The following is a 20,458-nucleotide window of genomic DNA, read 5'->3' on the forward strand; positions in this document are numbered from 1 at the left end:
GATATCGGCCCCCTTGCCTCGTGAAATGTCTCATTGAGGATTTCAGGTCCTTGCTAGAAAATACAAAAGAAAACAGAAAAGAAAATCTAGTGATAAGCTTATTTTCACTTTAAAAAAAAATGATGTATGATGGTGTGGTCAGGTGAATGCTGGTGGTTACTTGGATTTTCTGTGCTGTGTTACGAAAAGCTGGTCCCCAGCCACTGTCACTGCATCATCTATACCCAAGGCACTGCGCAGGCAGCAAGGGGAACTTAGTGACTGCAGTCAGCGTCAAGGTTAAGAATCGCTTTCCTTCATCCTCTGCTTGAAGATAACAGAGCTTGCAGTATGTTGCCGGCTATTATGTGTCATGTTAGGAGAAGGAAAGTGCAGGCAGATCCAAGGAGCCGCTGCTGGGTTCTGCTGCTCCTGCTCGTCAGGCCCAGAGCCCTGGGATTATGCGCTGCCTGCCCACTCGGTAGCCTGGCAAGGGAGGAGCCAGAGGAGCGCGCAAGCTACCGGGTGCTTCTCCCCATGAAAACGAGGCCCAGCAGGGAAGAGGATGCGTATTTATTGCTTTTATTTTATTTTTCCTTTTATCTCCATGCCCACACGCTTGGACCGTCTCAGCATTGATAAATGTGTGCTTTCACATACACACGCACACAGTTCCCATTCTCTGGCCTGTACTTGTGTGATACATGCACACACACGCACACACACACCCTGCACACACTGCGTATGGACGCCAATTGTAAACTTCCTCTGGGTGACTCACTCTCCCTTTGCCACCATTCCCTGTCCTTTTCACACAAAGCTTCCCGTTGGGAAAACTCATAATTTTTACACCACACAGTCCTGACTGGCCATTGCTGGAATTACTGTCTCTTTGAAGTGCTTTCTGCTGGGGCATTTACAGGCTGTTTTAATTACCTGCAGCTTGCAAAGGGCCTTGCTCAGTCCCAGCCTTTGTTTGTTCTTTGCAACGAGTCTGTGTAGAAAGGGACACGGCTGCCTTCTTTTACAAAGGAGAACTGAGCAACAAGAAGTTTGGGGGACCCGAACACAGCTGCTGTGCCCTACCTGTTTGAGGACACCCTGGCCACTCACGCAGGCTCGGGCAGAGGCCAAGCCTTGCCTGTCCCTCGGCAGCTTCTGGTTTGGGGCATCCCTCTCCTAGAGTTTGCCATTAGTATTTTTTGTTTGTTTGTTTGTTTGTTTTGTTTTTTTGGTTTTTTTTTCCCATACTGGGAATTGAGCTCATGACCTCGCGCTTGCCAGGCAGGCGCTGTGCCACTGAGCTAAATCCCCAGGCCCTTGCCATTAGTATTTTTGTTTGCATATTTCTGAGATTTTTTTTTTTTAAATGGTGCTTTGAATTGAACTCAGGATCTTGCCTTTACTAGGCAGGTCCTCTACCACTGAATTGTTATACTTGCAGCTCTGCTTATTTTTGCTTTAAGTATTACAGACATTCCTCATTCAATCATTAAGTTCCATTCCTGCAACTGTATCATTAAATGAATTGGTCACTGAATGAGGAATTGGATATAGTATGTGAATTAGAATATTCAGAATAAAGAAATGGTCCAAGGAAACTACAGCTTGATGACTTGCTTTTATTTGCGTAACTTCTATGCAGTACTGTAATGTATAACAGCATAAGGGGACAGTACTGTGTGCAGCACAGCCAGCCAAAATTATAGTACTGTATTAACAAGGTGTACTATGTAAAAAAACAGACATTGAGGGTCTATAAAGAAGATGTACAGAACTGTCTGTAGTTTTATGTTCTGTTGTACATTATAGTACTGCATGTAAGAGTTATGTAAATAAAAGAGAAGTTATCAAGTTGGAGTTTCCTTCAGCCATTTCTTTCTTCTGAATATTGTGGTGTACGTACTATGTACAGTTCCTCATTTAGTGACCAACCCATTTAATGACATAGTTGCAGGAATGAGCTTGGTTGTTGAACCGAGAATGTCTGTATTTTCAAATGTCCCGGCACAGACAGCAGGGCTGTCAAATCATGCTTTTTTCGCTGCTGACCAAATCAAAATCAGCTGTGCTTGAGCCGGGGCCTTCTCATGTTTTTCAACTATGTCTCTTTAAGGAGTGTGCGTTATTAAATTACTGAGTTCAGGATGCTCCAGTGGCTCGGTCGGTTAGCGCGCGGTACTTACAAATTACTGAGTTCAGACATGGGATGAGAGGGTAAGGATTGAAATCACATATGTGAAAGTAGTATCCACTTTAAGCTACCTGGTATTTCCTTTCCCTTTCTTTACCTTTTCAGTTGATTTTTTTTCCCTGTCAAATGAACTCAATATAAATAGCATTCTTTGGGGTTTCTGTTAAATGTGCAAGTGGCATATCCTGTCTATAGATGAAGCCTCAGGGTATCCCCTTCCTTGGGATTTTGAAGTAGAGGGAATCTTCATTCACTTACTCATTTAGTCTAAAAATGTATTCAGAAATTGGAAACCTCAGACATTGCTGATGGGAATGTAAAATGGTGCAGCTGTTTTGGAAAACAGTCTGGCAGTTCCTTAATAGATTAAACATAGAGTTACCATATGACCTGGCAATTCCATTCCTAGGTATATACCAGAGAGAAGTGAAAACATATGTCCGCAGGAAAAGCACACGCAAATACTCACAGTAGCATTATTCATTATAGCCAAAAGGCTGAAATAACCAAGGTCCATCCACTGATGAATTGATGAAGTATGGTATACCCATACAATGGCATATTGTTCTACAGTAAGAAAGAATGAAATACTGATATCGGCTACAATAGAAAGCTTGAAAACATGCCACATCAAAGAAACCAGATCCCAAAGGGCAAATATTGTATGGTTCCATTTATAAGAAGTGTTCAAAATAGGAGGCACGTCCATAGAGGAAGATAGGTTAGTGATTTCCAGAGCTGGGGGTTGAGGAGAATGGGGAATGACTACTGATGGGGGCAGAGTTTCTTTTTAGAGTGATAAAAATATTCTGGAAGTAGATAGTGGTGATAATTATACAATTCTGTGAGTGTGCTAAAAACTTCCAATGGTATTCTTGACAGGATAAATTTTAAAGCATGTGGATAATAGCTCAGTAACATTGTTATTTAGAAAAATATGCTGAATGCTTACTGTGTCCCAGGTAACGCTTCCAGATTTTGAGGATACAGTGAATGGCTTCTGCCTTGATGTACCTTATGGTATAGTAGAGATTAAAAAAAAAAAAAAGTGTGCAAATTGTGTGAAGTGCTGTGAGCAAAATCCCTAAAGTGTGGTAATGGAGAGGAGTGTTGATGTAGAACCTACCGAGATGGGCTGTGGTTCGAGGGCAGCCTGACTTGCCTAGAGGAGTACACACAGTAGATGCTTAAGAGATACAGGGTAGACAGTGGTAGGGAGGAAATCAGCATGCCTTCCCTGCGGGAGGTCTAAAGTTTCATGAGACCCAGCCTGTGTAGACTCTGCCTGCCATCAGTCAGCTTACCTTTTTTCTTGGAGGCCTCTCTGTTCTCGCTTCTCTCTGATTAGGTTGTGTGAATCCCAGGCATATTCTCTTGTTTCCTTTCTAACTGATGGTTTTCCTGACCCTTACCAGGGAGAACCCAGAGGCCCAGAGAGGCCATTATAGGCCAGGGCATATGGTCTCTGCTCCTATAGGTAACTGTGCAGGCAGATCGCTTGGTAAGAAGTCTGGAGACATTGGTCTGCTTACAGGGAAAGTAAGTCCCTTAATCTCAGGTTCTTCATCTACAAAAGGAAGACTGCATCTATCCCAGCCATAGGGCATTGAGATGATCCTCTGGAAGCTCTTTCGAAGTCCAACATGACCTACAGATGCACTAACTTTGCTATCGTATGATCTCAGTTGATTAGGTGAATTTTTTCATTTTTCTAGAGGGAAAAATGAACCAGTAAAGAAACAAATGTCTCTTTGAGATTTGCTCCTTTTATTCATTAAAATGACACTGATTTTCACAGTGTGATTTGGCGTCCATACAGGTAATCTGCCCAGCTCTCCTCTTGTGTTCACAATTGATGTTTAGAGTGATGATTCCCAAGCTCAGAATCCTCATAGAAAAGTAATTTAATTTTCAGTGTACTAAAGCAGAAAGAATGAGGCAATATACATTTAAAAGGTTTTCAGAATGGTTTAATTCCAAAGGAATGTTCTTCTTAGGCCTTTAATAGACCTCAGTTATTCTCAACAACCTCTGAGTTGCCATGGCTGGTCCTTGGGATTTGAAAGTGGTGTTGTGGCTTCTTGGCTGAAGTAAAAACATATAGAAATGAGTTTTGATAACCAGGAGACAAAGGCATTTCCTCTACATGCCTGGGCAAAACAGAGAGATAACAGAAAAGTCTACAGCTTTTTGAAAGCCTTTTTTCCAGAAATCGGCTATTTGTGCTGGTTAAAAGCCTTGTATGGAGAGAGAAAAAAACAAAACAAAACCCTCGTTCATCTGTAACCATAATTTGATGCCCTTATAGGGCCTGCTAGGATCTGGAGGGAATATTTTGGATGTATTTCTGTTTCCCTCGGGCTAACATCATCAAGCATGCATCATGGTGCCCTGTTTTGGTTTTGGAAAAAAACCAAGACACTATAAATCTTAAGGCATTCTACTATTTTTCCTCTTTCTTTTTCAAAAAGCACAACTTTTCTGTTCTCTTAAAAGCAAAAGAAAGAAAGAAAACTACAAAAGTGCCTATTGATTCCTTCCCCTCAGATCTTAACTGCCCAGGCTGTAATACCTTGCTTACATCTGCCAGGTTTTGTGCAGTTTTGCGACATCTCCTTAATCCAGTGAGCATAAATAGAACATTTCAATCATATTTGGCTAGCAGGAACTTCGCAGATAAGCACGCTAAGACCTTGTTGAAAGAGACTGTATGAGATTGTGTGTGATAAGATCATCACATAGCCCAGTGCCCAAATGAAAAACTTTTGTTCTTGGTGAAATTTGTAGATGGAGATATTTCAAATAAATGACTTAAGAAAACTCAGTATTTTAAAACAAAGGGCCGGTTACATAACAGCCAAAGCCCAGGCCTCCTGGTGCTCAGCAGCCATGAAGATCCTTCCCTGAGCAGTGGCTGTGGGGAGATTAGCATGCCCTTTGTCATTGCTGACATCGTATTTTAACACTGGGAGGCAGCCTTATCGGAAGGTACTGTACTTGGTGTGGTTATGGTCACAGGGAATGCCATTGTCCTTCCTAATATTTTGAAGGCTTGGGACTGTTCTTTCCACCCTTCTGTGAGCTCCAGATTGGCCTTGATCCCAAGCCAAGGCAGAATGTGTGGCATTCTTTCTAAGAACCCCATGGAGGGCTTCGCTTTTGGACAATAGGGACAACTGTTCCTACATTGCTCTGTGTGTGTGTATGTGTGTGTGTGTGTGTGTGTGTGTGTGTGTGTGTGTAGACAGAGCGAGGTGGGATTTTTGGATCTTTCCATTTTTCTCTTCATATTACCAGCTTTGTTTGTTTGTTTACTTATTCACCAAGATTCATGGAGCTCCTAGTATGTTCTGTACTCAGTAGTGAAGACTACGGATGGATATAGTATGGTTCCTCTATGCAGGAGATAAAGTCCAGCCAATACAGACCTTTGTCAGTCCCACGGCCTTTCAGTTTTGTAAAACTCATTGGAAATAACCTAAGAGATCATCTAGCTCAACCCTTGCATTGTTGCAAAGGGGTAAAGTGAAATTTGAGAGAGTTTGGTATGTGTGTGTGTGTGTGTGATGTTTTAAATTAATTTATTTTTCCTGTATTGGGGATTCAACCTAGGGAGCACGGAGTACATCCCCAGACCTTTTTACTTTTTGTCTTGATGTGGAATATTGCTTGATTGACTAGGCTGGTCTCAATCTCGTGATCCTCCTGTCTCAGCCTCCTGAGTAACTGGGATTATAGATATGTGCCACCATGCTTAGCAACATACAATATTTCTAATCTAGATAGATCTTGTCCTTTCCTTTAAAAGACTCCACGTCAACCAGTAATGGGCCAATATCTGTAAATTTTACTGGTCTGGATCCCCAGGTCTCCCCAAATCTGCAGCATAGAAGGTGTTAACTAGCATTCAGTTAGTTCTTGGTTGTTTTTTAAATCTGTTCTTTGAAATCCTTGGCTTTTATGGGTATGTTTACTTTATGGCATACATAAAGAGCTGTATTAAAAAATAAATTGTGTTGTAAAAGCATTCAGTAATGTTTATTAATATTGACTAGTCAGAGAGCGATGAACTCCATTGCTAGAAGGATAATTTGTGGTAATACCAGCTAAGCATTCACAGCTTGTCAAACGGCTGTCTAAACTCAGCATTAAAAAAAGTGGGTGAAAGGATAATTTCCTTTATGTCTTGAGAAAATGAAAGTGACCCTTTGCACAGTTGATTAGAACTATCCCTTGTCTCTCGCCCTGGGCTTTCAGTGGCCAGGTGTCCTTTTGTCCAGTGGCTGGACATCACTTTGCTAGGAATGGTCCTGCCCTCTGCTCCGGCTGCGTGAGTCTGTGCTGAGGGCAGTGGAAGCAGAAGCAGAGACATGTTTCCAGTCCTTCAGCGCTCACAGTTCTGAGGAATTGAAATGGCTTAGTCTTGAATCACATATGAAAGGAGAATGACATGGGGTGTGAGTAATGGCCGACCCAGCCTGGAATATGACACTCTTGGTGACATTAAGAGACAGTCTTTGGAAAGATCTAATGTCACCCTCAGAAGGTAGGGAACATTCCCTGAGTGTTCAGTATGCCCTGTGAAGAGCCTGCTGTGGTTTAGGGTGGAGGCCTCTCATAGAACTGGCTCTTTTGGTTTCTGAAAGTATTTCTTTCCACAGAGAGGCGTGTAGGAAGTGCAGGAGATCGAACCTAATGTGGGAACACACTGTAGTCACCTAGAAGTTGTTTTGGAGAGGAGAGCCCTGATAGCCTAACAACATCTCATTCATCCTTTTCTCTTAAAATTAGAGTGCAGAGTGCCATTGGCTGTTTGACCTCCCTCTTGTCATTTGAACTAAGAATAAGTGGACACTTACATAAGGGAGATGAGTAAGCCCATATCTGAAATACGTAAGCTCTTTCCTTCCTCATTTCAGCTTCTACCTGGAAAGGCGAACACAGCCAGGGTACAGATTTATCACCGAGCTGAGGAGTCAGTCGCATTTGAGGCTGAGGGCGTCGTGCACGGCCCTGCTCGTGCCATCTGCATGTGGGGAGGGTGTGAGTGCCAGCTGGCCACGTACTGCTCCAGAGAGGCCCGGGAGGTTTGCATAGTGGCTGAGTTCTCATAGCAAGTAGAGGCAGCAGCCTTTTGAGAGAGCAGTCACGTGGACCTTGGTTTGGATCTCAGAGAATCTCCCGTTTTCCCTGTTTGGTCTGGGTCCCCTTTTGAAGCACTGAGTAGGTCAAATTGGTGGTCATGGGGCAAGATGGCAGAAACCCTAAACATTGGGGAGACATCTGCATGTGGAGCAGCCTCAAGGGTAGGCAGAATAGTTGGAAGGCCCTCTGAGGCCTCCTTGGCCTGGTCTGACTCTTGGTTCAGGGGATGGATCAATTAAGCTGAGAACAAGGAGAACATTATCCATGGTCCAGCTATGGAGGTCCCTCCCACTCGCTTTCCCCAATTACAGGTCCCAGTTCCCAGCGCTGGTCGGTCCAGCAGAACTCACAAGTGAGGCAATTTCAGCTTCCAGTAGGAGAGTGAGGGAGTACAGCCCTAGGGCTATTGGAACTGAGAATTCTTTCTCTAAACCTTTTTAGCCTGTTGGTCTGCTCCAGCTTTGCCATTTGTCTCTGGGCAGAGGAACTTGAGAAGAAATGTGGCATTAGCAGTCCCGGGGCTTGAGTCCTCCTCCTTCTGCCAGACAGTGCTGTTGGCCTTTTCCTCTTGGCACCTGGTAGAGCATTTAGCTCTTACAGCCTGATCCCCTTGGGTTTTGGCTGTGTGGGATGGAAGTGGGCTGAGCCTCTCTTGCAGAGGGTGCACATAGAGTGCGCCCCTTAGAGAGCAGCTGCTGTGACAGAGAGCCGTCTGTCTCTGGAGATGGAAAGTAGGGAGGCTGGAGCTTGCTATGGGTCCCTCCTTGCTGCCACTCATGCTTTCATGGCTGTCCCAGGTGGGCTGGGTTGATGGGGCTTCTGAAGCTGGGAGGTTAGTCTAAAGCTCAGGTTTATGCTGCTGTGAACAGGCTATTGGCCTTTCTTGCATGCTGCAAAGTAGGGTCTGATTCTGGATTGGAGGCTACCCATGAGGCTGTTGTATTTGGAATATTATTAGGAGGAGCAGAAGACTACCCTAGACTCCATCATACCTAGAGGGACTTCTTCAGCAGCATTGAGCAATCTCTTTACAACTAGGTCTTACCAAGGAAAGAGAATATCCACATGACATCTGTCGCAGTGGAGTTTGCAGTCTACATCAGACAGAGTCTTTATGGGTTTTCAGACTCAGAAAATACTTCAGATGAGCTTGTGTCTTGCTGACCCTTACTAGTAAGGGTTGCAGGTTAAGACTTGGTGAGAAGAAATGGGTCCTTTTCTTACATTACCCATTAAAGGGTACAGATTTGCTTAGCTGTAATTTCTCATAATGATTGAGCTTTCTTGAAAATGTAGATAGAAATGTGTTAGAGGTTCATTTTTTAATTTGTCTTTTTGGACATAAGAGAAAATCTGTTATGAGCTTATCTAAAGGGCTAGGTATTTTTTTTTTTTTGGTCTTTTTTTGGTTTTTCTTCGATACCGGGAACCGAACTCACGACCTTGCGCTTGCCAGGCAGGCGCTTTGCCGCTGAGCTAAATCCCCAGCCCCTGGGCTAGGTATTCTTCGAGATGGGTCACCACTATGGGTGGGGGAGAACTTGAGCCTACTCCCCGAGAATAAATAACAGGGGCCTTAACTATCTGAAGGAGATGAATCTTCTCCTGAGTTACGGGTTGAAGATGTTTGGGCCATGGTAGAAGCAGGTTACTGTCAGAATGGTAGTCAGTAATGTGGCTTCTTTTCAGAGAATAAAGTATGAGAATACCATCGTCAACCAGAGCAGTGCACAGAAAAGTGAAACATATCCCTAGTTGTTCCTTTTCCCTCCGTCTGTGGTAGAGTCTGATGACTTAAAGAGAGTCATGAGCAGTTAGATGGCGTGAAAAGACAGGACCAAACTGGGGCCAGGTGTGGTGGCGCACACCTGTAATCCCAGTACTCGGGAGGCTGAGGTAGGAGGATCATTGTGAGTTTGAGACCAGCCTGGGCTGCAAAGGGTCCAACTAGGAAGGTGTATCAAGTGTGGGAAGGAGGAAGGAGGTGAATGGAATTTTGATTGAAATGTTGTGCTTCATGTGATGACAGTGGTTGTGGGAGGCTGTGGTCTGAAGAGAGATGACCATGAGTTCATATAAATTTGTCCTTTTGCTCCAGAAACAAGCTGGAGTTCTGTTTCCACACTGGTTCTTCTGAGGCCTGTGTCGTAGAGTCTGACAGCAGCCAAGTCCGTTGAATGCACTCAATACTGCTCTGCCTGTTGCTTTTACTTTGAGCCAGCAGAAGCCTCCATTTCTCCACACTCTTTCTTCCTTGGCACATGAACAGTAATTAAAGATGAGCAAACCTGTGCTGGGTGCTGTTGAACTCCCAGGGTTGTTCCCTTTTTTCTGTTCTGAACGTTGTGTGCTTTGCCTGGGTTTTCCTGCCAGCAGGGTGGGACCTTTGACCTTGTACTTTGTGTGGATGCACAGGAACGCCATGCTCCCCTCTGGTAACCTGTGAGGGGCACTTAGTGGTCAGTGGTAGGGCAGTGTCCTTACCCGAGGACTGGATAAGACAGGGCCTCCATATTTCTGAAGGCTGGGGAATCCTTGACCACAGAGTGGTTCCAGGGAAAGGTTCACAGTGAGTTCTGGAAAACTGAAAGCTCAAAGATTAATAGCAAGCGAGTAGAAGAGGAAACTCAGGTTATTTGGAGTAAAAGTTTTAAAAATGAATGGATTGCTGGGTTGGGTCTTGAGCTTTGCTTTGGCTGTTCTACCTGACTGCTTGAGTTGTCAGAGGCCAAGTGACAAGGTGGACGTGGCTTAGGGAGAATAATAGCGTCCCTGAGAGGATGTCCTTGGAGACTCAGTAAAAGGATATGGGTTAGACTTTGGAGTAATACAGTTTTATCTCCAGCCAAAATTTTAGATATTATCCACTTTCCTTCACCAGTGAGAAAAATTGGGGGAAATGACCAAGTTAGTGGTTGAGTCAGGATAAGGATCCAGGTCTTCTGGCTCTGGCTGCTTGCTGGGCAATCTTCCCTGTGCCCTGCTACTTCTGTAGGAAAAGGGCGAGTATCACTTTTCATGTTGAGCCATCCCATTGGCCACTCATGGGAAAGCCACTTCTTGCACTTGCCAGGCAAATCCATTCACATCTAGGGAAAGGCAATGGTATTACTCAGAGAGTGTTCATCGGATGAGGGATTTGACTGGGAAACCTCGGGGAGAAGAGATGGGAGCCCAAGGGGGGGAGTATAGTATGGTTGTAGTTCCTAGAGTCTGAAGACTGGTCACTTCCAGAGTCTTTTTTGGAACACAAATCCAAATGAGCATCTGCACATCTGCTCTTCATGACAGCCACCCCTGAGAGCCACTAGCAAATCATCAGTGAAGAGAAAAATTTGTTGCCACCCAACTGGCTTCCCCATGGCCATGTGCAGGAAGTTCTTCTGTGTAACCCCCTATGAATAGAGCTTCTGCCGCTCTGTGGAACACATTTTAGGAAAGCAGACATCCATCATTCCCAGGGACAGGAATGCTCCACTAGCATGTGTGTCTGTGTGTGTGCTCATGTGCACACACTACATCCACACCTGCATGCATATTCAATTCATTCTTTTTTTTTTTTTTTTTTTTTTTGGTACCAGAAATTGAACTCAGGAGCTTGTGTTTGCCAGGCAATCACTATGTCATTGAGCTGTATTCCCAGCACATATTTAAAACATACTTTGCTCCAAATACTTAGGACATGCCCTGGTGAAATACGTTTATAGTTAAGAATGTTCAGTTGAAATGTTTTGTACTGTTAATATTTCTCAATTTGGATGCATCCGCCGTGCCTGAGAGTTAAATAACACAGGGTGTCGGGTGCCTTAGAGTGTCAAGGATGAGAGAGAGAGAGAGAGTGTGTGTGTGTGTGTGAGAGAGAGAGAGAGAGAGAGATTGAGAAATCATCTGTCTTTGGCAAAGGGGTAAAGGGAAAGCGCATAAACAAAACAATGTGATTGAGAAAGAGTTCTGCAAAGGGAGCCGTGTATGATCTTTATCAGCGTGCTGCACACATGGCACTGTATGCTGTCCTCAGGCCGCGGTGGCCCATAGGCTGTGGCGCTGAGGCTTACTCAGCCACGGGCACTGCATGGTTTGAACAGTATTGGGTCCTCCTTCTGGGGGTTGGAATTTGGTAGCAGTGGGTGGCTCAGTTTCATTGTCACTACCTGGGCACTGCCAGTTTGAGTACATGTACCTCCTCTGCACATCTCCAGTTTTATCTAATGTCAGTACTAGGTCTCAACATACCAGCGTTCTGATTGCAATAGGTTGTTGGCTCTCAGAGAGCTGTGCGTTCTTCTGCCTGCCTACCACCCACAGATCCTACCTCTGCCTACCCTGATCCTTAGGGGAAATGGCAGGAAGGCACAGAGGCTAGGGCAGAGATGGAGGCCAGATCTGGGATTTGCTGCAGAGGCAGTAGAGGCCCTGGGAACAGGAATGTGGGTGGGGAGAAAGTCAGAGCTTGTGTCCAGTGCTTAACTCCCTACTTTCTGTCCTGCCCCATTCCTTGTATCTCACCAGCTCCATTGCTGGCTCATGACCCAGCAAGGGGCTGGCAGAAAAGTCCCCACATGGGAGTGGGGACTGGAGGACTGTCACGGGCTGGGGCTGTGATCGGTTGTTGTTGGGGCCTCCATCTTTCCAGGAGTGATAGCATGGCCCAGCCCAACTCACACAGTCATCACGATGGCAAAATGAGATAATGTATGCAGAAGTACTTCGGACAGCCAAAAATGGCTGCTACCGCCTTGTGTATTAGAAGGACGTTGTCCAATTTCTTGTCTGGGTAAGGCACAGACAGAGGAAAGGCGCTTCTAAAGCTGGGCCTTGAGGAAAGGATGTATTCTAAGGGTCACTGCCATTCCAGCAACACCTGGAAGCCCCAAGAGAGAAGCATCTTGTGTTCATAAAGATACCAGTTCCTTTATAAGCTGATTTGGAGCCTCTGTGCCGGTAACTGTGGTGTGGCGGCTCCTGGATAGGAGAAAGGACACAGGTGCGGCCTCCTGCTTGTAACTAGTGCATGGCGGAGGACCCAAGCTCATGTAGTCACAGTGCAACGAGGGCAGTGCTGCCCCAATGTAATCAGAGGCCAGTAGGCCTCTACCTACCATCTGTGCTAGTTCAACAGTGAGCATTATGCCTGTCTAACTTTCTTCAGTGTTGCTTCCTCCCTCCCTCTGAAATCAGATCTGAATTTTTTCCCTTGGTCTACGTGCCAGTGAATAAAGCTGTAGGAGGAGCCCCATTCTTCTGCCCCTGGACAGGACAGGGATGGCTGCTTCATTGGCAGCGGTCCATGGGCAGAGGGAGCCATGGGAGCCGTTGGTGGATTCGGGGATGAGTGCTCATCAGTGCCATACCCTCCACCATCTACCAGAGGGATGGCTGCCAAGCCCCCAGGTAAGGGTGGGCCTGCCTTCTGTCCATTTCAGAGCAGCAGCAACCTGTCTTTTCCTTTCCCCTACAGGAAGCTGCACAGTGGGATGAAGACGTACGGGTGTGAGCTCTGCGGGAAGCGGTTCCTGGATAGTTTGCGACTGAGAATGCACTTACTGGCTCATTCAGGTAGGCGAGGATGACTTAACTGGCACAGGCAACTACCTCCTGCCCACCTTCACCTCCAACCACTGCCAGCCAGGGCCTTGCTCCACCTTTACCCTTGGGTGCCCCCTCCAGGTTCACAGAGCAGAAAAGCCATTCTGATGGTATAGTGTGTGCCCATTGCACAAAACCAATCTGCATGCTCCCCTGGGGTTCCCAGGGCATCGCTGGCACCCGTGCCCTGTGTCATCTACCTTCCAAAGTAGACTGCAGTTTCATTAGCAAAACAGTTGTGGAATTAGGTTCTCGCTGTCTAATGAATCTGACTATTGGGTTCACATTATACTGGAGCCTTTAATTAAATAGATATAGAAAGGTTGGAACACAAAGCTAGTTATAGCGTGCTGTCTTTTGCAAGTTAATTTTACCCAATTCTAGTCGGGTCGACTGTGTGGCTGCTGGTAATTGTGCTCATGTTTGGGCAAAGTTGCTCTGCCCTACGGGGCGTGGAAAGGGGAGAAGTCGCTGACACACAGCAGCTCAGGTGTTCTTGGTGCAGGAAAAGATCCTGCAGGCCTGGTGCTGTGGCTTGCAGCCTGAGGAGTCACCTGCCTTTGGCTGTAGGTGCTGCAAGATTTCTGAGCCAAGAGATCACTCTTCACCCTCTTAACAACCTTGGCTTTCAACCTCAGAGTCCCATTTTTGGAGAGGGGTGGGTTGTCTTCCTGTCTGGCCAATGTGTACCCCTTCTTCTTCCATATTGCCTCAAGCAACTGGCCCTCCAGGCCGGTGTTGGGAAATGAGCATGGGCTTTGGGGTTGGGCAGATAAAGGTTCAAATCCGGTGTGTGACAGGTGCTAACTGTGTGACTGCGGTCCGTTTCCTCTCGTGAGCTCCAGTTTCTGCATCTGAAGGGTACAGGGATTGCTAACTCACTCAGTGTTAATTTTGAGGACTAGGTGACAGAATATATGTTACAGGAATCTGTAGTAAGTCACTGGCAAGCAGGTGGTGTTTAATAGATAGCAGTGGCTTCTGCTCACACCTTTCCCCTCCTTCTGAAGCAGTCACCCCTGGGGTATGTCGTTGCCAATGCCAGAGGCTTCCTGCCTGGCTGGCTGCGGACTGTTCTTCCTGCTGCCCTTTGCGTGTGCTGTCATGAAAGTGCTGTGAGTAGCTTTGCCTGCGCCTGCCTTGCTGTGATGCCTGTGCAGTTGTGCACTGTTGGATGCCGCCTCTCTCCCTGACCTTCATAGCCCGTCCTAAAGTGCTCAGACTCTTCTGGGTTTCCAGTCTTCCCTCTTTTGGGTCCAGGGATTCGGTCAGCCCCAGGTAGCTGTCTGTCTCGGCAGGTCCACACTCTTCCCATGTCTGTTCCCGTCTCCTTCCTGTGGACCTCCTCACCCTGCTCCACTGAGCACTCCTCCTCTGGCCCCACCTGCGTGACTTGAGCCGGGAGTCCAGAGTCAGGCATTCCTGTGTTGAGCATCCACTTGGCACTTGTACACCTTTCCTTCTGCTTTAGTGATGTGCACCTTGTATCTTCTTGCTTCCCTTCAGCTTTGCACGCTGTTTAGGGTTCATTGTGGGCTTTCATGAGCTGTCTGCCAACCAGGTTGGCTATCTCTTCATGATCCTTGAGAGCAAAGGGTGAATCCTTTATTGATTTCTTTCAGGATGACGATGTAGCTAAGCCTGGCCTCTAACTCACGGTGACCCTCCTGCCTCAGCCTTCCTAGTGCTTTAAATTATAGACATGTGCCACCCTGCTGGGGTTGAATGGTCTTCTGTTTCTATTGCTTTCTGCCCCAGACACACATGTGTGTGGTTTCAGACACTACCGTGGGGGCACAAATACATTTCAGTCTGTTGTTAAAATCGCTTTATCCTGTCTCAAACTCAGCCCAAAATTAGCATAGTTTTTTGCCACTGTTTGCTTGGCTTGTTGAGTTGCTTTATGTGTGCTTTGCTTTCAGAACTTGGAAGGACCCTTCCCTCCTCTTCCCAGGTTTTCAACTTCCCTTCTCAATGTCATCTTCAACCATTCTCCCACCTCCAGCCAGAAACACCTGTGCCCTTTTAAGTGCCCACATTTCTTTTATCTGAAGCTATCTTGGGGCCAGTAGGTTTCTTCTTTGTGTTCCAGTTATTTATGGACTTGCCTTATCTTTCCTGTTGGGGCGGCAGGGTACGATGGCAGAAGGAATTTGGGCACCCACCTCTGATGAGGTGACTTTGGGCTCTCTGAACCTCAGCATCCTCATCTGTAAAGTGAGAGTATTTAACCCTTGACCCTACTTCAGAGGAGCTTTAAGGCCCACATTATGTGGTTGTCATACGCCTGACATGTCACAGGCTCTTGTGATTTTTCTTCTCCTCTAGGAGACTACAGTATAAACGTATCGGGCACAAGACTGGTCTTGCTTATGTCGAGTGCAATGCCTGGCACATTACTGGAATCAACAAATATTTGTTTAATGAACGAGTGCAGCCTGGGAGGAGGATGAACAACTTGAGGGGACTCCAGTCTCTGGCCCAGTCTTTCCTGCAACAGGAGCTGCTTGTGGTAGAGGGGAATGCTGGGGTAGAGACGACCAGGAGTCCCTTGGCCCTGTTGCAACTCCTGCAGTGGGGGCCAGCGTGGGTTGGCTACCATCTCTGCTGATGAGGGTGGCAGAAGGCGATGAATGGATTTCATACTTCTGATGGGTTTTGGTGGCCCCAGTTCAGCCAAGATAGTGGCTTTGCAAAGCCTTGGCCCCGCTGGGCTGGCAGGGCAGATCTTTGGGGGGGATGTGTATTCCAGTCCTTCCTGAGATCCATCTCCAGGTCCTGTGGTGTCATTGGATGTCACAGAAGCTTTGGGAGTTAGGTCTTGTTTTCCTGATTTTCCCTTTGCACTCCTCTCTTATTGGCTACCAAAGGCTGACTGCATCCAGTGATTTGTCCCTTTGAGAGGCAATTGTCAGTGCCCATATGAAGTGGGGTTGGGTGACAGGGTGGGTATACTGAGTCATGCTAGTGAATTCATTAACTCTGGCACATAGCTCCTGGGTGAGATTTCTAGTCTCTGTGTCTTCTTTCTTTTACCCTGTATACCTCGCATCCCTGTGCTGGGATGACTTGCAAACCAGATATCACAGAGGATTAGGGAGGCCAGACTACTTCCTGAGTTGGTTGCTGCTTGTTGAATAGAGACTGCCTTGACCTGGAGCCTGCAAAGACATGGCCTTCTTGGGGTTGGAGTGTGAGCTTGGGCTACTGGAGCCAGGTCTTCTAGACAATACCAGATGCCTGATAACACCATGTTGTTTTAGAAAACGCGCTTAGCTAGGTGACGTGAAGTTTGCTTGCTGCTGTTACGAAGATTCCATACAGGGCACTGACCGTGAGAATGGATGCTAATGATCATAGCACAGACCCATTTTACAGATAATCACCCAGGGTTGGAGCAGCAGCCCAGAGCCTGGAGGAACAGTAATGCTCTAGGCCTAGGGGCAGCCTTTTCTTTCGTTTCTTTCTTTCTTTTTTTTTTTTTTAAAGCCCCCTGTAGAGAAGCAAGCCCAGGTCCGAGCAGGGGTCCTGGTTGCTCCCTAAGGGTCTCCGCTGCCCTTGCGCAGCCCATCCCTGCTGTTCTCTTCTGCTCAGCGAGCTGAGATGCTCCCTCCTCGCCTGTGTGCCGGCGGCCCCACCCCCTCTTGGCTCGAGCTGCCTGTGTTTGTTATTGTAGTCCTGGCGCAGGGCCAGGCCTGGCTGCCAGCCAGGCTTGTGGGTACAGTATGTACAGTGAGTGCTGAGCCAAGTTTGTCATCATACACGATTAATTTTTTTTTTCTAATCTGGTAGGGGTGGGGTGAAGGAGGAGACAAGAAAAGTTCTCGGTGCTAGAAAAGAGGCCCCGCCGCATTCCGTGGAGACGTTATTTATGAAGGGAGGAAAAGGCTGCAGCTTGTCTTTCCTCCACGTCTTTCCCCGTTTCTATCCTTGTCTTCCCCCTGTACTCCTCATTTCCCTCCTGGATAAAATCAGCCTGTAGGAGATCGACAAGGCGAGGTCTTCTTTTCGGTGACTAGAATACTAAATTTATGCTCCTAAATCAGTTTTCATTGTGCTGAAATTGACAATTTGTTTAATTAGAAGTTTGCCCTGTAGGAGGCCCTTCTGAGAGGCACTGCTTTCTCTTCTTCTGCCTTACTTTTTGTTAGTTTTATTTTTTTAAAGACCCTAAATGGTAGTCGTGAATGTTCAGTGTAATTGAAGTTTTTATCTTGATTTGAATGCGTTAACTAATCAAGTGTTTATGAGATATACCTGATGATAACAATAAGTTTAAATTAAACCAACAGTAACCTAACTCATTAACTAATGAGATGATCTGGCCAGGCCCTGCATTTTCAGAGGCGGCTTTGCGGGGGAGTCAGGAAGGTTTGAGTATTAGGAAAGAGGCTCACGGTGGGAAGGGTGGCAGCCTCCACTCAAAGACTTTGCAAAGCTGGCCTGGCAGGAGGGTAAAGTTTGGGTGTAGGATTGTGGCTGTGAGCAGAAAAATGTCCCCCAGCTCTAGCCATGTGTGTCCCTGCATGACTGTGGAGCCTCCTGCTCACTCTTGCTGCCTTATTCCTGGGGTGAGGGGCAGTTTCTGCAGTATCTGTGAACCTCCTGACTCTGCCTCTCCTTGTTCTAACATAGGAAGTGATTCCTGGCACAGGGAGTTCCCTTCAAGGACCACAGGATCACTTAGTGACTTCAGTTCCTTCTGAGATTGGCCAACATCGGGTTTCCCATTAGGTGGTATTTCTCACAGCTTGGCTTCACATACTGGTGGATTATAAGCGGGCACACCTAGAACTGCTTGCCCCTGTTTTTGACTTGACCGTTTACAGTAAGAAGCTTGAGTATGTATGTGGCCTGGCCCTATTTTGGGAGTGCCATTCATTTTTGGAGCCAGTAGATATTTAAAAAGACCGAATTATGTGTCAGGTCTGTGCATTTCACAGTGAAGAATGCTAGTACAGCATCCCTGCGCTGTCTATCTAATAGGAGACACCAGTTTGACCGTGAATCTTTCCTCTGGACTAGGAGGGGCTGTTGGACTTGGTGATGGAGACTGGGATGTACTGTAGAATGTTTGAGACTCCAGGAAAATTCAGTGGTAATCCCTGCTGAGGTATGTCTGCAGTGTCATGGGGCTGTGTCCCCTGCACTGGGAAGGGCACCCCCACCTCCAGGCTTGCCCTTGCCTTTGCCTGGGCCTTATAAACCGTACCTATTGAGAAACTTCCCCAGGGACCAGGATCCTCCCCGGAGTCAGGGCCGTGGGGCTTTGGATGAGAAGTTTTCTGATCCTAGCAGGCACATGGGGAGGCCAGAGAATGCATCTGAGATCTGTGTCCTCCATCCAGAAGGAAGAGTGCTAGAGAAGGTGGGGCTGGAAACCAGATTGAGTCTCTCATGATTTCTCTTGCCATGGTTGGATGGAAGAAAAGTATTACAGGATGGCAGAGATCTCTGGATTGATAGGGCTCCTTCCTCCCTTCTTCCTTTATTTCTTCCTTTTTCATCTTTTTTTGGAGCACATAACTTTGAGTTTCAGGGTTCTTCTTTTTAAAAACAGAGGAGGAGAAGCCAGGTAGCCAGTAGATTTCCTGTACTTTGAGGAGCGGGTTGGAGGTGGTCCCCACACCAGTGATCGGAAAGGTGCCCAAAGATGGCTTCTCAGCACTGGCAGCCTCACACTTGTAGCGAACTTCCCCTGTCATCTCTCTTCGTGGATTAGGAATCTGCTCAGACCGATAGATTTGGGTCTGTCCAGGCACATGCAAGCCCTTAGCCAGCTTTCCGTCCTGGTTAGCTTTCTGCCACCAGGGTAAAACCAGGAGATTCCCAAGGAGAAACTCCCCCAGGCCCCTTAGCTCCTTGATCAGAAGTGCAGGTTAAGTGAGTGGAGATCAGTGGGGATGGCTTGGCAGCTGGCTGCCCTCCTTTTGGTCCGCAGGGCAGTGGGGGTGCAGAGAAGCAGGAGTGAAGGGGAGCCGCTTTCCCCAGCTCTCTCTTGAACATACTTTCTCTCCCTCTCCTCCCCCCGCCCCCCGAATTTGGCCTGCTTCCCGAACTTTTTCCCAGAGTGGTGTCGTCACTGGCCTGCCAGCAGGTCTGGATGTTCTGCCAGCATTCCAGAGAGTTTATGATCGCTTGCAGATGCGCCTCCAAGAACACACTGTACCCAAAGCAGAAATTAATGCAGGCTTGACTGCGGTCCAAGCCCCTCCACGGGAGAGAGGAGAAAGAAAACAAAAACTGTTTAATGCTGTTTATAAATTATACACTGGCTGATGAAAAATACATTTCTTTCCTGTCCCCTTCCACTCTCCCTCCTTCCTCACTGCCCCTCCCCGCCCCCTGCCCCTGCTTGCTTTTCTGCCTCAAGAGCCCAGAGCAGAGGAGTATGGTTTTGCTTTTTAGCTCCTGTTTTGGCTGGGATCCCAACCTTGCTGCTGATTCACAGCCAGAGTATTTTTCCCCCTTACCTGATGAAATATACTGATTTTCCAACCCAGATGGGGTGTCTTTGGTTTTGTTTTCTAGGTTTTGTATTTTTTTTTTAATACTTCTCTTTCCTTTTCTTTTGGCCAGGGGTTTGTTTACAGCAAATGTCAGGTAGCAGTGGTGCAGGGTACGATGCTGGCCGCAGGGAGACAAATCCCCACATCTGTGCATCCCAGTACCGCTGGGCGTGCGCACCCCCTTCCTGCAGCCCTCGAGACTTTCCACCATGCCAAGTGAACAGGCAAAGTTTGGAAAGTTCGTTGCAGGTCACGGCATAAAACAGAGTTCGCACCAGCTCTCTCCCACCCCTTCACCTATGGCCCAGTGAGGAGGGGGTTCACACCCCCCCATACGCATAACTCTGCCTCCATATGGTGCCGTAGCTGGGGCTGGGAGAGCTCATCCCATCCACTTCTCTGGATCCCACCCAGCTTCTCTCCCCGCCCTGCAAGCCCCCATCTCAATTTATTCTATAAATTCGTTTCCACATTATGTCTATCCATTTACATGGCTTTTGTGTTTTTTAATACTGCTAATGTTTATCATTTGCCCAACAGGCTCGACAGATTTTGCTTCCTGTAGAGCATCGAGGCTTTAGAGCCCCCTCGTTGCTAAGTAGCAGTCTCTCTGTACTGTAATGGGCTGATTTTGTATTCCGTTCAGCGCTGTATCTTATTTTTGTATGCAAGACAAAGTGTTTTGATGGAGGACGATTGCGGCAGTGTCTGGAGGCTGTTTGGAGTTTTATGGGCTGTACAGTACACTGTGTGCTTTCTGAACAGAACACAGGCTGTTGAATTTTGGATTGGATTTGTCATTTTTCCCCCCTCAGAGAGGAGCCTGTCAGATAGAACATTACTTTAAGGGTGGAGGAAAGAAAGTGGAAATTATGTAATAACCTTATTCATTCTCTCTCTCTCTTTCTCTCTCTGATTTTTCTATCCCCAAAGAGTGTGGTTTCTCCCACACACACACACACCCTCTTTCATACCACTGCATGATTTTGCGCAGCCAGATGATGACGTTCTTATTAGGAAATGAACGGTGCCCTAGAGGGGTGGA

At 46.9% G+C, this 20,458-nt stretch overlaps 1 protein-coding gene across 4 annotated transcripts in view; it reads left to right on the forward strand.

The window, feature by feature from the left end:
• Zbtb16 (zinc finger and BTB domain containing 16) overlaps positions 1–20,458 on the forward strand; it is a 177,053-nt gene that overhangs the window by 75,041 nt on the left and 81,554 nt on the right. For all 4 annotated transcript variants that reach the window (XM_005378153.2, XM_005378155.2, XM_005378154.2 and 1 more), the window contains exon 3: positions 12,777–12,874. In XM_005378153.2, the coding sequence (XP_005378210.1) occupies positions 12,777–12,874 (98 nt within the window). The remainder of the gene's footprint in view (positions 1–12,776; positions 12,875–20,458) is intronic.

The sequence above is a fragment of the Chinchilla lanigera genome, unplaced genomic scaffold (genome assembly GCF_000276665.1).
Source record: "Chinchilla lanigera isolate Chin_1 unplaced genomic scaffold, ChiLan1.0 scaffold00011, whole genome shotgun sequence".
Lineage (NCBI taxonomy): Eukaryota > Metazoa > Chordata > Mammalia > Rodentia > Chinchillidae > Chinchilla > Chinchilla lanigera.